Source organism: Mauremys mutica, chromosome 5 (genome assembly GCF_020497125.1).
Source record: "Mauremys mutica isolate MM-2020 ecotype Southern chromosome 5, ASM2049712v1, whole genome shotgun sequence".
NCBI lineage: Eukaryota > Metazoa > Chordata > Testudines > Geoemydidae > Mauremys > Mauremys mutica.
In genome coordinates this window covers 40,057,446-40,079,509 of record NC_059076.1, presented here as the reverse complement: position 1 = coordinate 40,079,509, position 22,064 = coordinate 40,057,446, and the positions used below count along the sequence as shown (strand labels likewise).

The 22,064-nt window shown below is 39.5% G+C and overlaps 1 protein-coding gene across 3 annotated transcripts in view; it reads left to right on the top strand.

The window, feature by feature from the left end:
* RAP1GDS1 (Rap1 GTPase-GDP dissociation stimulator 1) overlaps positions 1–22,064 on the top strand; it is a 181,808-nt gene that overhangs the window by 42,111 nt on the left and 117,633 nt on the right. For 2 of the 3 annotated variants that reach the window (XM_045017541.1, XM_045017544.1), the window contains exon 2: positions 7,051–7,161. In XM_045017541.1, coding sequence (XP_044873476.1) covers positions 7,051–7,161 — 111 coding nt within the window. The remainder of the gene's footprint in view (positions 1–7,050; positions 7,162–22,064) is intronic. The other variant, XM_045017542.1, reaches the window with a different exon arrangement.

Genomic DNA, 22,064 nt, shown 5'->3' with positions numbered 1-22,064 from the left:
CCCGCTTTCTCTTTAGTGTATGTTTGTGGAGTGGGGGTGGGGGGAAGGACTGCTATGAAAAAGCCTTCATTTTAGGCTATGGCTACACTTGCACTTCAAAGCGCTGCCGCGGCAGCGCTTTGAAGCGCTAAGTGTAGTCAAAGCGCCAGCGCTGGGAGAGAGCTCTCCCAGCGCTGTCCGTACTCCACCTCCCTGTGGGGAATAACGTACAGCGCTGGGGTCCCAGCGCTGGGGCTTTGACCACACTGGCGCTTTGCAGCGCTGCAATTTGCAGCGCTGGAGAGGGTGTGTTTTCACACCCTGCTGCAGCGCTGCAAATTTGCAAGTGTAGCCATGGCCTTAGACTGGTGGACTTTATACAGAAAATCAGATGATTGTATCCAGTATTTTAGACACTCTTACATTGTACATACAGTTTCTTAGTGGTAATCTAATCTAATTTTGAGGTGTTATTTACACGATACCTATCATTGTGGTATCTGAGCCTTTCCAGTAGAAAGCATTTTAATCACATATTGCAATGTAGCCACATGCACACTTTTAAAATAAATCCATGTGATGCATCCCGCAGCACCCCGGGCTGTGAGTCACTTTGTTGCTACCTGCCTCAGGGTTGAGGGAGTCTTGCCTGTGCCGGCTTGGTGATAGCTTCCTAACACAACCAGCCTGTCAGTCACTTAAGCACTCTGCTCTGGACTATAACAGCCCTGCCTTTGTCCTGCACATTTACAGTAAACGCACCCCAGCCCCGGAATCCATCCAACCCCTTATCACTAGATATCCACAGAAATCCCAGATCCTCTTCCCAAAGGAAAAGTGTACCCCAGTTTACCAGTGTTATCTTAGCGATCCCAGAACTTGAGTTCAATGGTGGTAAAAGAAAAATAAATTTATTTAAGAAAGAGAAGAGATACAAACAGAATCAGGTGTGAGTGATGGAAACAAAATGTTACATGTAAAACAAAATCATAAGATATGAACTGGGGCATACCCTTACTAATAGTTACTTTTCCTATGCAATTAGGGAGATTCTCACCCCAAAAGTTCAGTCTTTTGCAGATGCTGGCCACAAGGACTCAGGACTGTATCTTTCATGAAGCATCCCTGCTCATCCAGGTGCCTCCTCAATGAATGGGTGCACAGAGTCTTTCTCCACCCTATGACATACTGAATTGGTCTTTTGTCTTTATTCAGAGACAAGGCTATCCCCTGGCTGTCATATCATTCCTTTTCACTTCCAGGGGGTTTTGATGTTTATAGTTTATTTTTGATGGTTTTCCATTTACTTTTGTGGGTTGTTGCAACAATGAACAATTGAGCAATTAGCTAATTGGCTAACTAGGGAGAAGTGACAACTTTCTCCCACTTGTTTGGGCCATTACAGAGACTTATGATTCTCTGGTGACTCATTTTCATTCCAAGACCAGAAGGGCATAATTGTCAATATATTTATATTATTCCTTAAATATTATCTGTACACACATCAATGATTATGAGAATTGATACTGATGGGGATTTTCAGGGACCCCACATACCCCAGATTGCGTTTACCCTGAAACTGTGTCTTGTCTGCCCCAAACTAAGTTAGCTAAGCATAAGTAACAGAAGGCCACTGCAGGCCAAATTTGACCTTAAGGCATAAGTAAGATTTGTAAGAGCTTGTGTGACACAATTAGAAGCCTGTATGGCATAATCAAAAGGCCAACAGGAGAAAAGGAGAACCCACGCCTAATGGTAATTGGGTAACCTGACCTAAAATAACAGCTTATTAGCTATGGAAAATTAATAAAAGCAGAAGAGTCTTGTACAATGGAAACCGCAAATAGGTGGGCATACAATTAGGAAAGTGCTTATTGTACAACTCTATTGGAAAATAATTGCATTAGGCAATTTGGTACTCAAGATAATGCAAGAGAAGGTATCGCAAGAAGGGGGGGACGTGGCGAAAAGCAGGAGCCTCTAGAGGCAATAACAGGAAAACCCCTAGATGGTAGGGGGTCCGAGTCACGGCCCCAGAGGGGCTCTGATTGGCTTGCTGATAAATATACCAAATAAGGCTGATAAGATTTGTAATACATGATTACGCGTTGCGGTTTTTACCTTTATAAGCTTAAAGCTGTGTGGTTTATGCAAGGCGGCTGATTCCCCCTTGCTTGGGGATACGCCGACCTTCCCTTTATGCATAATTGTATTGTGTACCCTAATAAAGGTGCCTTGTGTGTCTGACCCAAAATCAAAGGTATGGTCAATTTTTCCACGACAATACGTTACAAACTTTCAGTGGAGACCTTACATGCTAATCTTTATGGATAAATACCATGAAAAGGGTGAATTAGGTGTAGTAAGTTGGTCAGTTCTATGATAGGAGTTGCTTGTAAAGAATAGTGAACCCTTTGCCAGTTGGCAACAATTTGCCACTATGTCACATTTACCAATCCGCACTTTAAAGATAAAAGCCAACATTTTCAGAAGTATGTGTCTAAAGTCAGACATCAAAGGACCCATAAGCTAATTTTCAGTGGTGCTGAGCACCCTCAACTTCCACTGAAGCCAGAGAGAGCTGCATTGCTGAAAATTAGGCTGCTTGTCTTTAAGTCCTTAAATATGGATTCAGATGCTAACTTTGAGTACCCGAATTTGAAAATTTTGGCCAAAATACATAATTTCTATATATAATTGTCTTGTTAATGAAGTATATGAAACAGCAAACCACATTAAAATCTACTTACTTTGTCTCTTACTCCTCTGTGTCTTTAAATTACATCAGAAATGAACTGAGGCAGAATCCTTCCTTCCCTTTCCAATTTTACTTTTTCATTTAGCTGGGTATAACAGGAACAAGCAGCAACATTTCCCCAGTCCGACAAGGTCCAATGCTCCAGTTCTTCAATGCATTGTAGTGCCTAGTGCAGGAAGGATAAAAATGTCTCTCAAATGAAGCACTTTTGAGGTGTGGGGGATATTTCATTGCTTTCAGATGTGCTTGGAATCCCCTTTTAATGCTCCCCGAGGTATCTTAGAGCATATTTGTATAAAGACAGGGTTGTTTTTCATGTTTAATTGCATAGTGGTTAGTTTATTTATTTATTTCCCACCACAGACTCTACCAACTCCAGTGTCTTATCTACTTACAAGAACTTCTAGAACTAGTTAAACATGTCAAATTCTGAACAATTGAGAGGAATAAAAGACTTTTTCTGGGAAATATTTTCACATTTTTTTGACCATCTCTACCAAGAATACAAATATTTTTCCCTCCACAGTTTTCTACTTAATTTGACTTGCAAATTATGAGATGACTGACATTTATTTATAATGTCTTTATACAAAGAATAAAAAGAGTTGCCTAGTTAATGCTCTAGGTGTCCTTGCCACAAACTACAAAAACACCTGCAAAACACCAGATTCCCTTTCCCCACCCAAAAATCTGACTGATCTTTATAATTGAAGATTCCTTGAGATGCGCAGTATCTGGACCAGAATTTTGACAAGGCAGAATCCCTCCTACTTGCTTCATTATGTTTAAGAAGGACCATGTAGCAGGAACTCAAGATTATTATTAGAAGCAGCCTCAAATATACTGTCAAGGGAAGATAAAGTGTTTTGCAATTGATTATCCTTTGAATTGAGAGGATTGCAGATTGTATTTGTTTCCTCTCTATATCAGTGATGAAAAGGTGACTCTCATGGCAAAATGAAGCTGGTTGGTTGCTTAAAGTAAATTTTCAAGAAGAGACTGTGGACATTTGTATCCAATAAAGAGCAAAATATGTGCAATTCATTAAATACTATTGGGGCACTACTGCTATGGGAAGTTGGTTTTCCAGCTAGCTTCTTTCACAAGTTTGTGCATAGTTCATGCTGTTTTTCTCTTCAGTGTAGTCAGTTGTTGGATACAGTTAGAGAAGGGATAGATTCTGATCTCAGCTTTGTGTGCAATTTGATTGTTACTTGAGACTAGTGTAACTGAGATCAAAATCTATCCTGGAGGGAGTTGTCAGCAGTGAAAGTGCAGTGTGTGGTTTGTGTGTGTGTTTTGTTTGTTTGGGGATTTTTTGGTTGGTTAATTGATCATTTTACAGTCTACTTGCTCATGGCAAGCAGGAGGCTTTCCCAGGTGAGAGCCATCAATTTCTGCAGAATCAAAGTTTTCATTTTATGTATATTTAACCCTTAGGGACATGAAGATAACTTTCCAAACATGAACGAAGTATAGCTGATGCACTACCCTCTTCCTAAGTCTACAGGTAGAAAACTGCAGTGCCTTCTGTATTTTCCACTGCATGCATCCGATGAAGTGGGCTGTAGCCAAGGAAAGCTTATTTTCAAATAAATGTGTTAGTCTCTAAGGTGCCACAAGTACTCCTGTTCTTTTTGCGGATACAGACTAACACGGCTGCTACTCTGAAACCAGTGCCACAGTTGCTGCTCACTCTTTACCATAATGTATCAGAGTAATGACCAGTTTTTGCTGCTGCTCTTCAGATCTCTGTAGGCAGCAGTGAAAATGGCACGCATCAGGTCAATTTCACTTCGTTGCAGCATAGGGAAGCTATAACCACCAGCAGAGGTAGACAGTGGAATTGATCAGTGGTAAGAAGGACCCCCAAAAATGGAAACTTAAGGGAGGATTAGAATAGCAGAAACTAGTATATTATAATAATCATTAATAAAACACCACCACCACATACACACCCCTTTGCAACAAGTAGAAAGCTTGGGGATGGGTACAATAGCTGAGAGACATCCCCAATTCCCATTGCAGGTTCTGGGGTGGGAGGGAACCCGTGAGAGAGAGAATACTCCTATTGTCAAGCAGCATGGAAAGGTTTAAGTGTAAAGCTTCACATTTATCAGGCACCTTCTAGAGGGAGACCTCTATAAAATATGAAGCCCCTGAGTGGAGTCTAGGAACGGCACCCCGGTAACAGTTTCAGCAGCCTCCTCTTTTCCCAGCTGTGCAGAAACTGGGGTGGAAGCAGGCTTTTGACTTAGGTGTTGCCTCCAGACAGTGGGACTCCCAGTTTTTGTATCTATGTCTAGTAGATTTAGTCCTCTCACGCTAAGTGTTTGCTGAAGTTTCCAAGCTCTGTGTCAGTATCTGGATGAGCTGAGAGTAGGTGCCTGCAGGTAGGTGGGAGAGAGACAGAGAGGAGATACATTAAAAAAAAGAACCACAGTATAGAGAGAAATTGGCAGGGAGGTGAGAAAAGAAAGAGAAAATGGATAGGAGGAGGTAGAGAACACGTTAGGAAGTAGTAAGAACAGCAGATCAAATAATACTCTGTGAATGTATCTTTTGACTAATTTCACTGGTCACTGAACAGTTTATCTAACAAATACATTTTTTGTGGTTGTGAACGAGCCAGCTGCCTCCAAGCACCTCCTCCCACCCATGGCCTGACATCATTCTTCAGGCACTTTGGTTTCCTTCTTCAGCTCAGGGCTCCTTAAACTATCCTTAAATCAAACTATCAGATGAGCTCTTCCCTGGTTCATCAATACCTCACTTTGGGGGTTAGTTCATCAGCATCAAACCATTCCCAAAATAAAGTTTTCAGAATCCCCCTCAAATCCATACTTCCAGTCTTTCCTACTGGTAGGCTCCCAAGCCTTCCCTGACTGAAGTCTTTTCCTCAAAAACTCAGGGTTCCCTGTGGTGCCTACTTTCCCCAAAAGTATCTCACGCTCTCTTTCTCTTCCTGAACGAGCATGCCTGCCTGCCTGCCCCCCCCCTCTCTCTCCCTCCAACTTTCTGCTGCTTTTCATAGGGGAATCAGCTCCTCCATCCCCAGCTGGCTCTACTAATACAACCCCACACTCCATCCCAGGTGTTGTAGGCAGGGCTAATTGGACAGGCCTGGCTAGGTCTAGGCCTCTGCCTCTTAAAGAGACAGGTCACCTCACTACACACCTTTCCTGCCTTGAAACCTTGCTTGGCCCCTAGGCAAGTTCTACACTGTTTATTTCTTCTGTTGGCCCTTGCTAGTCTGTTTTTCCCGGGGGGGGGGAGGGCAGGGCAAAGCAGCTGTACCACACTGTACCTCAGGATTCAGGTCAGGGCCGTTAGATTACTCAGTGTAGAACTGTAGAGAACTACACAGTTTTTAATATTACTTATTTTGAGTAACTGTCTCTGATTGCTGATTGAGTTGGCATGGAAACTGAATTACCACTCGTTTTTTAAAAGGATAGTCCATTCAGACTGAGGTTAGTCATCAGCTGGCAAAGTGAAAAGACTTATATTGCAGCTGTTAACACTTATACCTTGCCTCTGAATAAACAGAATACTTGAGATGCTAGCACTGGTATACTCAATCACTTCTATGAGAATAAGTGTTCCTCCACAGAAAACAACACTGCGTGTTTTGGGGGAAAAGTGTTATTTCATAATCTGACATATACAATAGGACTCTCGTTTCCAGAAGCTTCCTTATGGATCAGTTGAATGCAAATAGTAACAGTTTGTGTAATCAACACACACAGTGCTTATGCTATTATATTTGATGTCCTTATTTAAAAGGCTTTTAGCCTGGCCCTTGTTTTTAACTGGGTTGTGTATGTGCATAACCAAGATGGAACCCTCTGGTGTATTCAGAAAAATCTACAGCTAAGCAGAAAATGGCATTTGCAATTACTTTTTCTCTCCTCTTCCCCCACTCCCTTCCTGTGAATGAAAACATTCAAGAGGAGTTCACTTTTATCATTTTCTTTTTCTAAGAAGTAAAATGGAAGCAGAGATACTGCTGCTGTTTTTTCAAACCAGCTAAACTGAGGGAATACTGCTGTTAAAAAAGTTGTTCAGTGACATTTTATAAATGTGGCATCTCATTCTCAGACACAGAATGGGAAGTGTATACTTAAATTATGAAAAGCTTGATTTAACCAAAACCTTTGACTCTAGGCTTCTCTAAATCCTCTGCACACAGACACAGCTTCCTTCCTTGTTGAAATAGGAGCCCTTTACCTTAGGGTAACTACTTGTGCTCTAAGCATGTTAGCTCATGATCGATGAGGGCACTGATTTTTCTCTTCTTCATGTTAACCAAGCAGATAATCTAAGTGACGCCTTGAAGAAGCTGAAGATAACAGCCATTGAGAGCACAGCAGATAGCTTGGAAGGATGCTTGGATTGCCTGCTTCAAGCCCTGGCTCAAAACAGTAAGTTTTATTGTCCCTTCAAATTTTGTGCCATATGATCAGATCAGTAAATGATGGAGGTAGTGCTGTAATGTGAAGCAATGCAAGTAACACAATCCATAGAATTGCTGGATTGGCTGTTCTATTAAAAAGAAAGTCCCATATAACTTGTGTGCGAATCAGATAGTGACAAAGATAAAAAAAAAAGATAGTGAAAGCCATGGACGTTCACAACAGGCATAGCACAGAGCTAGTCCCTGGCATATGGGGTAAGTTACTTTTCCAATTGTAGTCTACATTCAGAAAGGAAAGGGCAAGGTATTTCTCTTTCAGATCGAAAACTTGTGCACTATTGTGCTTGGGTAGCATGAGCATGGCATTCAGCACTTTCACTTACTCTGAGTAAAGGTGGCACAGGTTGCCAATCCAACCATATAGCACATTATTTTCCGAACATGTCTGATCACAAATTAATCTCCATGATGTTTCCATTAGAAGGGAAAGATTGGATTTCTAAGTACAGTACAATCTTAAACACATTGGATGATGACAGAACTAACATTGTCAAGAAGAAAATGAGATGGCTTTTGTTCCCTAAGCTCTACGGGGTCCTGTTCCACAAACAGAAAAATTGTAGGTAAAATGGAGACAGCAGTCTATAGAACTTGTCCATCTCTAACTTTCTGATTATGGGATGCTGGCAGAAGATGTGAAAGAAAGATCCATGTAGGTTTCAACTTCACATACTTTGTTAGGGCCAATATAAATAATCTGATTACATGTATTAGGTAAAATGAAGTTTTTGATTAGAATTTTTCTTTTTTTCATTTTTAAACAAAATAACCCAACAGCCTTCAGATGATACCTTTCAATCCTGGGCTGGATTTGAACCAGCCACTTGGAGAAGAAAGTCACTGTAGCTCATTTCTAATTCCTCAAGCCATCCAACTCCCTGAGTATATGTTGAATATTTTTGAAAGAAAAATCGCTGGATAGATTTTAAGATTACATCATTAAAAGGCAGAATAATTTTTTTCTTTTTCAAAAAAACTAATATCACCCTTAATCAAATATGAAGAGTAAAACGACCCATCCTGATATCTTGATATATTACTGAGAAACACTAAGAAATTCTAGGGATTCTTCAAATTAGCAAAACCTTATTTCAGAGCATATATGAGGTGACAAGCTGCCCATCCTAATAAAGGAAAAGGTTACAGTTTAGGGTAATTACTCTATTTTTGTGTAATTAATTTTCTAACTTGACAGTACCCCAAAGGAGCTGATAAGTTCCATTAACTTGGAAATGGAGAATTATGCGTTTGTGACACAAAGACTAATGCTTCCAACCACAAAGTGGTTTATGTGCCACTCTGTTTATAGCTATACCTGTGATGTGTGGAGAAAAGTATCTTTGCCAATGGCTGAGTATCAAAAGCATGCAAGAGATTTTTGCCTAGTCCAAAATGATGATGTTGTATAGAGATGATCTCAGTGGAGGCCTTAAAGATGGTCTACATAACACTAATCCATTTTAGGTTTGAAGAAAGCAAAACCAAAATAACATAAGGGTTTGAATGTAAAATCAAACAGCAGTTTAGCAACAATGGATAAAGCTTTCAGATAAGACAGTCTCTTTGAAAGACAATTGGACTTAGGTTCCTAAGTACCTAAATCAGTTTTGAAAATGTGGCATAGGTGCCTAAGACATTTGGGTACTGTTGAAAAATTGACCAAATGTCAATACAAACAATTTCTGTTTTGCTTTAAACTGTGAGAAGCAACATACTTTTTATTTTTTTAAAAAATCCTCTTAAATTATTTGTTGGGTTGCACCTGTTAATAAGTTTGGTCTAACAGATTGCTGTAAGGGATCAAGCTTCCTAACTTTGCAGCCAGTGGTCAGTTATTAATGATCTAGGAATATATTATGACCATCCTTCTTCCTGTGCCTTCTAAACTTCCTCTCCCTATTAAACATCCTTCCAGGTCATCATGGTATATAGATTCTTTGTGGAGGTGGAATGTGTGTCAAAGAGATGAGCATGCCAGTGGTGATTAATGTATTCATAGGCTAAGTAATTGCTGCATAAAGAGTTTTTAAAATTGACTATTGTGGAGGAAAAGAAAGCTCTTCCAGTGGAACTGTTGCAGGTGGTGGACTGTCTGGTGAACCCAGGCTGCTGCCACCTAGAAAGAGGTTTGAAAATGGGACTGTGTTTTCATTATAAAAATGTACAGTGCCTAATAACAGGCCCCTGATCCCAGACTGTGGCCTCTAGGTACTACTACAATACACAATAATTTCTTTGTAGAGGAATTTTCTTTCTTCAAGAATAAGACTGATTGGATTTGTACTGGATTGGATGCTAATGTGAGGCCAGATCTATGTCCAAAAGAGTCAAATCCCATGGGCCTGATTCTCCATTACCTGGAGTTTTGTGTAGTCATTTATACCAGTGCAAAATGGATGTAAAATGCTGCCATTCTCATTTAGTAGCGCTTTACCCATTTTACAGCTGCCCTTGCTCGGCAAGTCTGCCTCATCTCCCTGCCAGCTCACCCTCCTGTCTCCTTATAATGCCGTCAATACCTAAAAAATCTTCATCAGGAAGTCTCACTCTTCCCTCACCTCTAGGAATCTTCCAGGGAACAGCAGAAGGGAGTGCTGCTAGTAGAGACAGAAGAGAAATGCCAAAAATATTGTTTAATAAAATCTGAACACGCAAAAAGTACAAAATTAAACAGAGGGACAAGGTGGATGAGGCAATATCTTTTATTGGACTAACTTCTGTTCGTAAGTGAGAAGAGTTTCTTTGTAAGCTCAAAAGCTTGTTTCTCTCAGCAACAGAAGTTGGTCCAATAAAAGATATTACCTCACCCACCTTGTCTCTTGAATATCCTGGGGCTGACATGGCTACAACAACACTGCATACAATAATAGCAGACCCAGCAAGAGTACCTGTGCATTGTTGTGCTCTGTGCTTTAGGGATTTGACAGCTACGTGCATGTGTCCCACAGACAGACACACGAACACAATCTCAATTGTTCTGCTGGTGGGGAAGGGGAGAAAGAGAGATTGAAGCAAGTAAGGTATGTCTTAAAAACTATTAAAGGTAAATTAAAATAAAGCTCCAGAATAAAACTGTGGAAAGGAACCAAAGGAGTACTGTATATCTTAAGCTAAAACAAGTAGGCAGTGTCTCTTTAAATACTAAAACTCAGACATCAAACAAAATTAAGGATGGAATAATAGCAAATTTTGTGTACCATTAACATAAGTAATAAGTTTCATTGTTTCATTTGTGCTTCTCTCACAGGCATAGCAGAAGGAACATTTTACCTTAATAGACAATAACCGGAATGTATTAGTGTCCTCACATAAGGTCACTGATAAAACAGGAGACCATGGCCTAGTAGGATGAGAGGAGAGGAAAGTTCCATACTCCTCACAGAGCAGAACTGAAGCAAGTTCAAGTCAAACATGTCATCTGAAATCTAAAAATGTGATCCTCTGTTTTGTGAAGGAAAGGTTTTGACACTACATCTTCATTTTAGGTTATTTTTCTTTTTATCTAGATATTTACTTGTGCTTTAAAATCATGATACCAGGTCCTTGCCTGAAGCAGGAGGTGTAGTTGGAGAACTAGTGTGCTGTACTGCAACAATATACTATGCTTAAATAGCTCTCAGATTTGTCACATTTGGAAGCCATAGACTTGAGACTATATCCTGGTTAAAATCTATTTGAAAGGATTAAACCTTTCCAGACCACATCATAATTTTTTTTTAAGTTTAGAGGAAATTTTACAGTACTGCTCCACAGTCTGCTCATGTTCTACAGACTGTCCTCAGAGTACATGGAATAAGGCCATAATGACAATTTTACAGCTAGTCTGTTCTTTTGAAGGTGGAATTAAATAATGTCTAGGTAGGTAGTTCAGAATATGGCTTATATAGGGAAAGTCCTGTCTCATTTCCATCTAGCAAGGTCAGATGTTTAAACAAAAATATCAGTGTTCGTGCCAAAGGAGCCCCTGAATGTAAAAGGTTAGATTCGTTCCTCAATTTAGTAGTTGTATAATACATAGGAGCCTATAACAGGCTAATATAAATGAAAATGAAACTGCTATTATAGTTCATTATACTATATGGCATAGAAAGGGTCATTTTAATAGAAAGGCGCTGAGTAACTTTATTTTTAAAATGACTAAAAATATTTAGTTTTGAGAAACAGAAAATGGGAGGGCAACTCTTATGAATTGTTCCTCATACTGTCAACTCAGAGGTGTGACTCCCATTAGTTTAGCCACAGAGGTTCTTCTACATACCTTAAGGGAAACCATGATTACAGCCAAGCAAAATAATTATAGTTATTAACACTGGCTATTTTATTATTAAAGAAAGGAAAAGAAAACATCAAACAAAACAATACAGCACAAATGATAAGCTGGTTATGTCTGTTACAATCTCTTCTGTATGCCTCTCTGTGGAGAGCTTTTAGCAGAGATTACACCTTTGAGAGTGGGCTGCCTCTGGGGACTTTTCTTTAGTAAGTGAAGACAAACATATATTTAGGCTTGACAGAATTCAATTTTTATTTTTTTTTATAATTTTGATGTATGAGCTCAATGTTTATTTTTAAGTTTATTATTTTTTTCAGTTTAAATTTTCACAGTTGCGAGAAATTATGGAGTGGTCAGGCAATAGCGGGGAGTCAGACAACAATTATGTAAGGGCAGTAGATATTGAACTTCAAAAAGTTTAAGCATTAGAACTTAAAACACAAATTGTCAACTGCACATGTCAAAATATATAGTGTAAGTATCCTTAAATCAAGCTCTAATAAGTTCTCAAGTAGCATTTTTCCCTCTTTGCCTATCTGTAAATTTTGATTATTGTAGATAGAAATATTTTTTCGTTGGGTTGTGTGTGTACCCTGAAATTGATATTTACCAACGTTTACGGATAAATCTAACCCTTCTAAGCCTAAGTATATTGTTTCTGAAATTTGTGAGCCCAATTTAGTATCTCATAGATACTTAAGCTGTTTATAATTGGGCAACAGAACTTGTTAAAGGGCAGATGGCTCCTGTTGGTTATTATTAATAATCAAGCAGTTTATAACTGGGCAAAGTAAGCAATCTAACTAAATCCTATGAAATGGAAGAAAATATTGAAATAGAAGAAGCCACTTAAGGAGCTTTCTTAAGTCAAGCCAATTACAAATATTAAGAATCTTAAATCCAATCAAATCCCACTATTTTGCTGTTTACCAGTATTGAGCCCCATCTCTTTTTCAAGAATACATGGTCTAACCATTGGTGATTAACAGGAGAAACAGTCGTCATCTTAAAAACAACAGGATTTCCATATCTCAGTAAAATCAGATATGGATTAACTTAGTTAACTAAGTTAACTAAGCCACTGCCAACTATTAGATATTAATAGTTGGCAGTGGCTTAGTTAACTTCTCTCACCAATCCATGTGGAAGTCTTGGGGTGGTTTCCTTTGGCTGCTTTCTTCTTGAGTCGTCTCTGTTTTTCTTATTTGTCTGTGGCAGCCTGCTTGAAAAGTTTGACAAGATAAGTTGATGAGTGCTTGTTGTTAAGAGTAGCAGAGGGTGTGTGAGTGGGAGGGATGCTCACTTCTGAGTTTTTTTTATATTCTTCTCTTTCCTATTTCCATGAAATTATTAGAAAACACACAGATTTCGGGATTGTTTAGATTTAGATTGGCTTAGTACCTCCATGGGTTGTCCTTAGGAGCCTCTTCATCTTATGAATATGTAGTTTGTTAATGTATATGTGCATTAGAGTTATAATTATTTATTGACAGATGTATTTCCTTTGTCTTTGTCATGGGAGATTCTCAAGAATATCTTTAAAGTTAGAGTTTTATCTCTTTATTTACTCATTTTCTGAGGAATTTCTTTAATTTGATTAGAGTTCAACAGGAAATGAAATACTGTTTTAAAGAATCCAAACACTTATGTTCTTTATAGAAAGTTTTTTAGTTCTCAAAAACAATCTTTTTAAACTTAATGATTTCTTCAACCGTCCTTAGCTTAAATAGTTATAAAAGAAGTTGTTGATTCTTTAAAACAATTTTTAGAGAGATAATTCTTCTTGTCTTCCTGAGTTGAGAGAGGGAGTAACTTGAGTACTGTTATATTAATGGGGAATTAATTATTACTAACTATTCTGAACTTAAATGGCTTCTTACATTAGTAATTATTTTAACAAGATCATTAGGCTCCATGCTGGTACATAAAGCATGTTACCATTTACACAGCAATGATATTAGGAAATTACATTAGACACTTTGTATTTAGTTAAAATATTTGCAAATGTGCCATTCTAAATACTTTGGCATTTCAACATTTAAGAAATAAACAAAGGTTTAAAACATTTCCAGCTACCTATGTTTTTCCTAGACATATTTCTGAATGAAACATTTAGAGTAATCATAAAATTAATTTCAACAAGGATATATCTAAAATTCTTTACTTATAAGTTTTTCTTGGGAGCATGAAAAAAGTTCACTTTGCATCAAGATATTGCTCTGATAACACAACCCTACATTCTTGTCACAATCAAGTCTTTTCCTAAATCATGAATTTGTTTTGTGAGTAAGGATTAAGTTTGTACCAAACTGATATTTTATATAAACGGAGGTGTTTTAGTTTAGATGAGACATTCTTATGGGTAATAAACATGGTTTTATGGCTAAGGAGGACTATTTTCCTGACATTTGTTTGTCTCCTGGGTGACAATGCAGAATTCCTTTGGTTAGCCTGAATATTTAATATAATTAAATAAACAAAAAATATATGCATGGGAAGGAAGTACTTTTCTCCAAGCACCATATGTATGTATGAAAGTAATGATAAATATATATCCTAAGCATCAGTAAAGACGCAGGCAAAATTAATATTGTAACAAAAATGATAATAACTTTATTAATATCATTTTTGCATTAATATTAAGGTTTGTCTACCACAGCTGTCATAATAAAATGACCTGGACAAGTATGTAATAGAGGAAAACCATATCTATAGTGGTCTCTCCATCTCAGGCTCCGAGGAAGGCCACTGTGCCTCACTACAATATCCTTTAACAGTACATAATAAGTCAGTAATTCCATTGGAAGTTTCTAGTGACATCATAAACCACAAGACTTGATACTTTTAATTGGTTGTTCACATCATCATAGCTCAGAGATTAAAGTATTACTTTATATACACTTTGGGGGTATACTTTTAAATAATAGATGCAACCCCATCCCCTGCCACCATGTGAATGTAACGTTAGGGTTAACATTTTAAACGAAAGAAATACAAATTTGTCATTCCCACAGCAGCTGTAACTTGGCCAAATTGCATGTACGTATGATTATCTTACAGAATACGGTGCTCTCTTTAACTGCTTTCTGCATATGTGCAATGTGATTGAGTTATGGGTTGCTGTGGAAACAAATTAATTTCCTTACTTTCTGGTGTTTAACTGTTTAGTGTCTGACAATTTCTATTTCATTTATTTTGCATGCAATATTTAACCTTTAAATGTGTTAAAACATATTACAATTGCTTTTCTTATATTACCCACAATGTGTCTCATATTTAATGGATTGGCAAGTTGTGATGGCTGTCAGAGCTCTTAACTTCTTTACTCAACCTGCAGCTTTTTCTTCTGTGCCTTTCAGTCCTTCTCTACTGGTCTTTTGATACTCACTTACAATACCAGACAAAATACTAGCAAGCCAAATTTAGCCAAATATTTTTAGTCGGTATTTGGCTAGGGGGATATTTATCTAGCCAATCCCATCTGAGGCCCAGGAGTGAAAAGCCTCCGCCGATGGTATCTGTAGGGAACGTATTATCCACCCTCTCCCTACCATTCATAAAATATATTCACACAGAAAGAGAACTTTGTCTGAAGGGGTGTTTATTCATTTTTATGCACCAGCACTTGTGACTAATGCCAGTCACTCCTGGTCACTTGGCTTGGCTAGAGGCACAAAATAAAACTTAGAAGCTTAGATGCCAGGAGACTACAGGTTGAACCTCTCTAGTCCGGCACCCTCGGGACCTGACCGGTGCCGAACCAGAGAATTTTCCAAACCATGGGAGGTCAATGCAGAATGCCAGAGGCTCTCCATAGGCGCGAGAAGTAGGGGTGCGAGGGGGTGCTGCTGCACCCTCAGGCTTTGCACCCAGCTTGGCCCCCCACCCGGGGGCCCCACTGTCACCTGGGGTCCCAGCCGCCGGCCCCTCACCCGGGGTCCCAGCTGTCAACCTCTCAGCAGGGGTCCCAGCTGCCAGCCCCTGGTCCTCCCTCTCCCTCCAGAGCTTAAATGCCACAAATCAGCTGATTCGCGGTGCTCCAGAAGCACTGGGAGGGAGGAGGAGGAGTTGGTAAGCGCGGGGCCGCCGGCGCACGAGAGGCGCAGGGGGAAGTGGGCAGAGGTGGCATCTTGGCACCAGTGGATGCTGCGCACCTACTAATTTTTCCCCGTGGGTGCTCCAGCCTATGCCGGACCATGGATGTTGCTGGACCAGGAAGTGCTGGATTAGAGAGGTTCAACCTGTACTAGTGGAAGGAGCAGAAGAGAAAACACTTATTAGAAATGATTTAAAATAACAGGCACATGCTACATGTCTTACTCAGGCTCAACTCTGTATTCAGTGGTACTTGTGCCACACCCTCAACGAAGCCAACTGACATTAGTTGGAGTTTTGCCTGAGTACAACCTTCAGAGATTATCCCAATATAATTAAGAAATAGCAGTTCTGGCATAAATTGGCATAGCACCATTGATCTCAGTGGAACCACATGCATTCACACAAGCTGAGAATCTGGCCTATTGTTTCTAGAAGGAGAATATGAAAGCTTGCATTTTCCCCAACCTCCACCAAGAACGGTCTATAAATTGCTAAGCTTTTTCTAGTTTCGATTTTTATAGGATGACTGTGGTGCATGAGTCCTAGATGACAACAGCCGCAGAGAAATAGAATCTGCCATGCTCCATATAAAATGTTGGATTCTACAGAACCAGCCACAGGAATTAAATTTTATATATATGAACATTTACATGTTTTTCCATGTTTGATATATGACTTCGCTGTCAATTCTTGGATTAATTAGGTGTACACAGAGACTAGTATGTTGTAGTCAAGGGTGAATTTTATTGATATAGAAAAAGGCAGCTGTAAGTTATATGCATTGCAGCTTTGTCATAGCAATCAAAAAATGGATGAGGAATTCCTGTGCCACAGAAGTTTACTCCGATGTGCTACAGAATTATTGTGGCTCTACAAAGAAAAGCTGCCAGTAAGATTAACTTCACTTCTAAGCTCCTAGTTGATTTTGTGTTTACTATTACTACATTTAATTCGCAGCTGGTTTACTAACATGAAGCCACTTTTCTGCATAATGAGCTAGGGAAATAAGCAGCTTATCTGGTGGCTACTTGATATAACTTGGTAAAAGAAAGAAACTAAATTGTCCTCTCCTGAAGAAAAATCCATGGGAGGAAACCTGGGTGAAAAGAAAACCCATTTTATAGATTTTCAGGGCAGGATGGTTTTGTCCCTCCTCCTTACTGCCTGAAGAATGGGTAGCGAGTTCATTCCCTACTATTTGTAGATCACTCAAGACCCTCACATGTTAGCAAATCTGTCTGAGGCCCAGAGTCATCTCTGCAGAAGTCCTGTGCTGTCTACCTACCGCATGTATCTCTCTATCATGGGTCTGTTTATCTATCTGTGTACTCACTTGTTCATGTGACCTCCATCATTGTAGTATTTGAGCACCTCACAAACTTCAGTTGATATATCCTCACAACATCCATGAGGGTCCAGTAACACCATGATGATAGAACTTTCCTAACTGCACATTTAGCTCTGGAATCCATCTTTAAATGTGTTTTCACAGCATGGAGGGTGTGACGCTGACAGACCAGCTCAAGTCAAAGCCACAGGACAATTCACTTATATGTGAATATCAAAGAAGTGTTAAGTGTTAGTATGTGTTCAAACTAATTCACTCCTATGCTAATAGAGATTAAAGGAGGTGTTGATTGTATTGATTTCAGCTGTCTATATCCTGTGGTTTGCTATTACATTACTTCTGCATTATCAGAGTGGTAGCCGTGTTAGTCTGTATCAGCAAAAAGAACGTCAAATACATTTGTTAGTCTCTAAAGTGCCACAAATACTCCTCGTTCTTTCTACATTATGTATACCCTGTGGTTAAATAACCCTAGATCAAAGGTGTGTTAACAAAGAGTGTATTCAGATGTTAGAACTTCATGAAAACTAATGGGATGTTACTAGTATTGTTCTCACTTATCTGCTCCTAGGTAATGGCAGGCATTTGCATTATGTATATCTTTATAGCTAAATTACTCATCAAAGACTAGTGCTAACTTCAAAGCAAAGACCATTGAGTTCACAGTGGGAATTCACAAAAACAACAAGGAGTCCGGTGGCACCTTAAAGACTAACAGATATATTTGGGCATAAGCTTTCGTGGGTAAAAAACCTCACTTCTTCAGATGCAGACTCAATCTGCATTCCTCATGCACAGACAACAGGGGAAGGTCCACATGTGTACAGCAACTGTCAATTTGCTGTCTGTATGAAGAAGATATAAAAGATGGATTCAAGGAAAGAGCCTCATCTCTGCACTGTTTGGGCACTTACAGGGAAGCATTCCAGATGCAAGACTGCGATCCCCAGAGTTATTCTGGGTAGCCCTGAGAGACTTTTGGAAAGATAGTGGATTACTATATCTCTGCTATCGTTTGGATTTACAAACTTTGACTCACATGTTAATGTATTTTACCTGCTTTAACCTCTCAATAGCTCTCTCATTTCTTTTTCTTAGCCAATAAATCTTTAGTTAGTTTACAAGAGAATTGGCTATCAGCATTGTTTTTCCAGAGTACCAACTGATTTGCAGTAAGTGACTGATCCTTTGAGGTTGGGAGTAAGCTAATGTGATGTAACTTTTGGTTTATATAACCTTTTATCACAAAGTCCGGTTTGTGTGGATGGCAAGATAGGCTGGAGAGCCTAAGGCAACTGTCTGTGACTCCATGGTAATACTGGTATAGTGATCCAGGACTGCACATTTGTTACTGCTTAGTGAAATCTAATAATAAAACAGTGGTTCACAACCAGGAGTATGCGTACACCCGGGGTCCATCAACTCATCTAGGTATTTGCCTAGTTTTACAACAGGCTACCTAAAAAGCACTAGCAAAGTCAGTACAAACTAAAATTTCATACAGACAATGACTTATTTAAACTGCTCTGTATACTATGCACTGAAATGTAAGTACAATATTTATATTCCAATTGATTTATTTTATAATTATATGGTAAAAATGAGAAAGTAAGCCATTTTTCAGCAATAGTGTTGTGCTGTGATTTTATAAGCAAATAGTTTTAAAGTAAGGTGTAACTTGGGGGTACGCAAGACAAATCAGACTCCTTAAAGGGGCAGAGTAATCTGAAAAGGTTGAGAACCACTAGTATAGACTATACGACCAGTTTGGGGTGTCTGCCTTCCTTTTTGACAGTCTGACCTGAGATTGGCACTCTCAGTTGTGAGCCACACCAGACAGCATGCTAAAGGGTCTCAGTGTATAGATCAGTAGTGGGTAACCTGCAGCTTGTCAGGGTAATCCGCTGGTGGGCTGCGAGACAGTTTATTTACAATGACCGTCCACAGGCACGGCCACCCGCAGCTCCCAGTGGTCATGGTTCACCGTTCCTGGCCAATGGGAGCTGTGTGAAGCAGTGCAGGACGCAGAGATGTGCTCGCCGCCGCTTCCCGCAGCTCCCATTGGCTGGGAATGGTGAACCGTGACCACTGAGAGCTGCGGACGGCTGTGCCTCCAGATGATCAATGTAAACAGACTGGCGGCCCGCCAGCGGATTACCCTGACGGGCCACAGGTTGCCTACCACTGGTATAAATAATAGAACCTAAGACTGTACTAGCTTTTGAGTGGATTCCTATGGTGGGAGGGATGCTACATGTAGAACATTTCTGACAAGTTGTCAGAATTACAGTTGTGAGGGGGTTTTGCCTTTTTTTATATATATATCATGTTGGACATTTCAGTAAAAAAAAAAAAAAAGAATGAAAAAAACCAACAGAAAACAAGCAAATCAATAGCCTGCTGCAAGTCATTTTACGAACAAGAGAAGCTCCCAAGTTTAGGCTGTAATGCCCTGATTGGTGTGCTTTTGTCTCATAACTCTCCTGTGGCTGGCCAACAAAATACAAATGTATATGCCAAAAAATATGTTAATGCAAAGTTATGGCTGAGAAATCAGGAAACACAAAAGATAAGGTTGAATGCCCAACCATAACACTTCCCCCATGCTCAAATGCATTATGATATAGTCTTTAGTTAAATGGTAATGTACTAATTTCCCAAATATAGTATGATTTGATGTTATTTTCTACAGCCTTAGATATACATGTGTCTGAAATAATCTGTAACCATAGACAGACATAAATTTCAGATGAACTGCAAACCTTATCTGTTCAGCCCAATCAGGATACACAGAATTTTGAGTAGGTTACGTGTCTGTTTTTATTTGTATGTTTAGAAAAATACATGAGGTTTGGCCCCATATTTAAACTGGATTTCTGCACTATACAATAGCCTTGTAGCCAGAGGCTTTGGTTAACAGGAACTTCTCTCTAAGGGTCTTATTCTGCTCTCATTTACTCCAGATTTAACCCAGTGCATCTGACAGCAGAATTTGGCTGTAAATAAAAAAAAAAAAAAAGAGCAGATATATCTTTGCTTTAGCCATTGAGCAACTAATAAGGCTGGTTAGAGTAAATATTTTATTGAAATTACAGAGTGAAATCTTGGTTATGGTGAAGTCAATGGCAAAATGCCCATTGACTTTAATCTGGCTAGAATTTTACCCACAAAGCTTTTACTAAAGAACATAATATATATCAGATTGTAATAAATCGAGATTTGCTATCATTATTTACTAAGCCCCTAACATTGGTTCCAAGGTTATTCTGGGATTAGAAAGATTCATTCCATGCTAAAATAATGTTTAATCTACAAAATACAGAAGTACTCCCAATACGACAATCGAATGGTGACTGTACTTTTAATATTTCTGTATCTTCATGGTAATTAGAAACCCAGATTACCAATAACTTTGTAGATGTTCATAAAATGGATCTCCTGGACCTCCTTCAGAAACTCCAAATCGAGGTCCAAACTTCAAATACATTGTAAAGTGGTTGAAGAGAAGCAGCACAAGACAAATGAAATGTCAGCCTTGTATTATGTTTTGATGTTTTCTATTCAGGTATCAGACATTTTACATAATAAGAATTCATATAGCCATTATGAAATTTCTTTGGGTTTTGAAGTGGCCTAACATTTAAAAGGAAGTTACAAGTACCATTTGAAGCTTCAGGGTTGTGTTTATATAATCTAACCCAAAACTGTTGGGTGGCCAACCTTAGATCCCTAGTGTATTTAGGGAAAGTAAAGAAGAATGTTACTGGATTAGGTTGGAAAAATCTTTGATAAACACCAGATCCCTGGGATTATTATCCTAAATTAACCCAGAGGACAGCTTGATTAGAGCCAAACATTTCACACATAGAATAAGATCAACAAGATAATGATGAAGATGGATAAGACTTTATATCTGCTTATGGCTTTGGCTCAGATGTTTTCAACCCAGAAGACCTTAATCCAGGGGTGGGAAAACTTTTTGGCCTGAGGGCCACAGCCGGGAATAGAAATTGTATGGCGGGCCATGAATGCTCACAAAATTGGGGTTGGGGTGCGGGCTCTGGGGTGGGGCTGGGGATGAGGAGTTTGGGGTGTATGAGGGCACTCTGGGCTGGGATTGAGGGGTTTGGAGAGTGGGAGGGGGATCAGGGATGGGGCGTGGGGAGAGGCTCGGGTGCAGGCTCCGAGTGGCACTTACTGAAGTGGCTTCCGGAAGCAGTGACATGTCCCTTCTCCAGGCTCCTACGCGGAGGCTTGGCCAGGTGGCTCTACACTCTGCCCCATCCGCAGGCACTGCCCCTGCAGCTCCCATTGGAGCGCATAGGAGCCGGAGCAGGGCCATGCCATGGCTTCCGGGAGCTGCGTGCGTGGTGTGGCCCCTGACCCTGTGCCCCGGCTGGAGGCCGGAGTGGGGTCAAGCTGCATGGTGTGGCTCACGGGCCGGCTTAAAACGGCTTGTGGGGTGGATCCAGCTGGATCCGTAGTTTGCCCACCCCTGCCTTTATCAACGGAAGATTAAACAAATGGAGGAAAATAGGATAATGCATAAACAATTAGTTTGTAATGTGGAATGCATCCTTGCTTTGATAAGAGGCATGTCTAGACTTAAAAACATTCCTTTGCACTCATGCTTCCTGAATAAACGTTTTTCAACAGAAAGAAGGAATAAAACATTTATACTCTGGAATGTTAGTGGTCCCTAAGAAACCACGTTATTTCAAATTGTGTCCAAATATATTTACAGGTAAAACATAGAAAACAGTAGATTTTTAATCTAACTCAGAGTATTTCATGACCAAATGGGGGTAGTTTTATATGTTATTTTGGAACATGTTGACCTTCTGTCTGAGTTTGGGTGCACTAGGAGTAATTCTATTACTTGTAACTACATGGAGGAGGGACACTATAAGATATATGGGCCAGTATAGCAGCTGTTGTAAATCATCATATGAACTCAGTTGAGCTATGCCGATTTGCACCAGTTGAAGATCAGCCCCATAAATTGTATTCTACCTGTCTAAAAACAAAGGGTCATGAAGAGGTCCATAAAAAAGACTGCTGGAACAAGAAGGGAACACAAAACACAGAATATAGGTTTTCTAATATATTAGAGGCCTTCTGGAATATACAG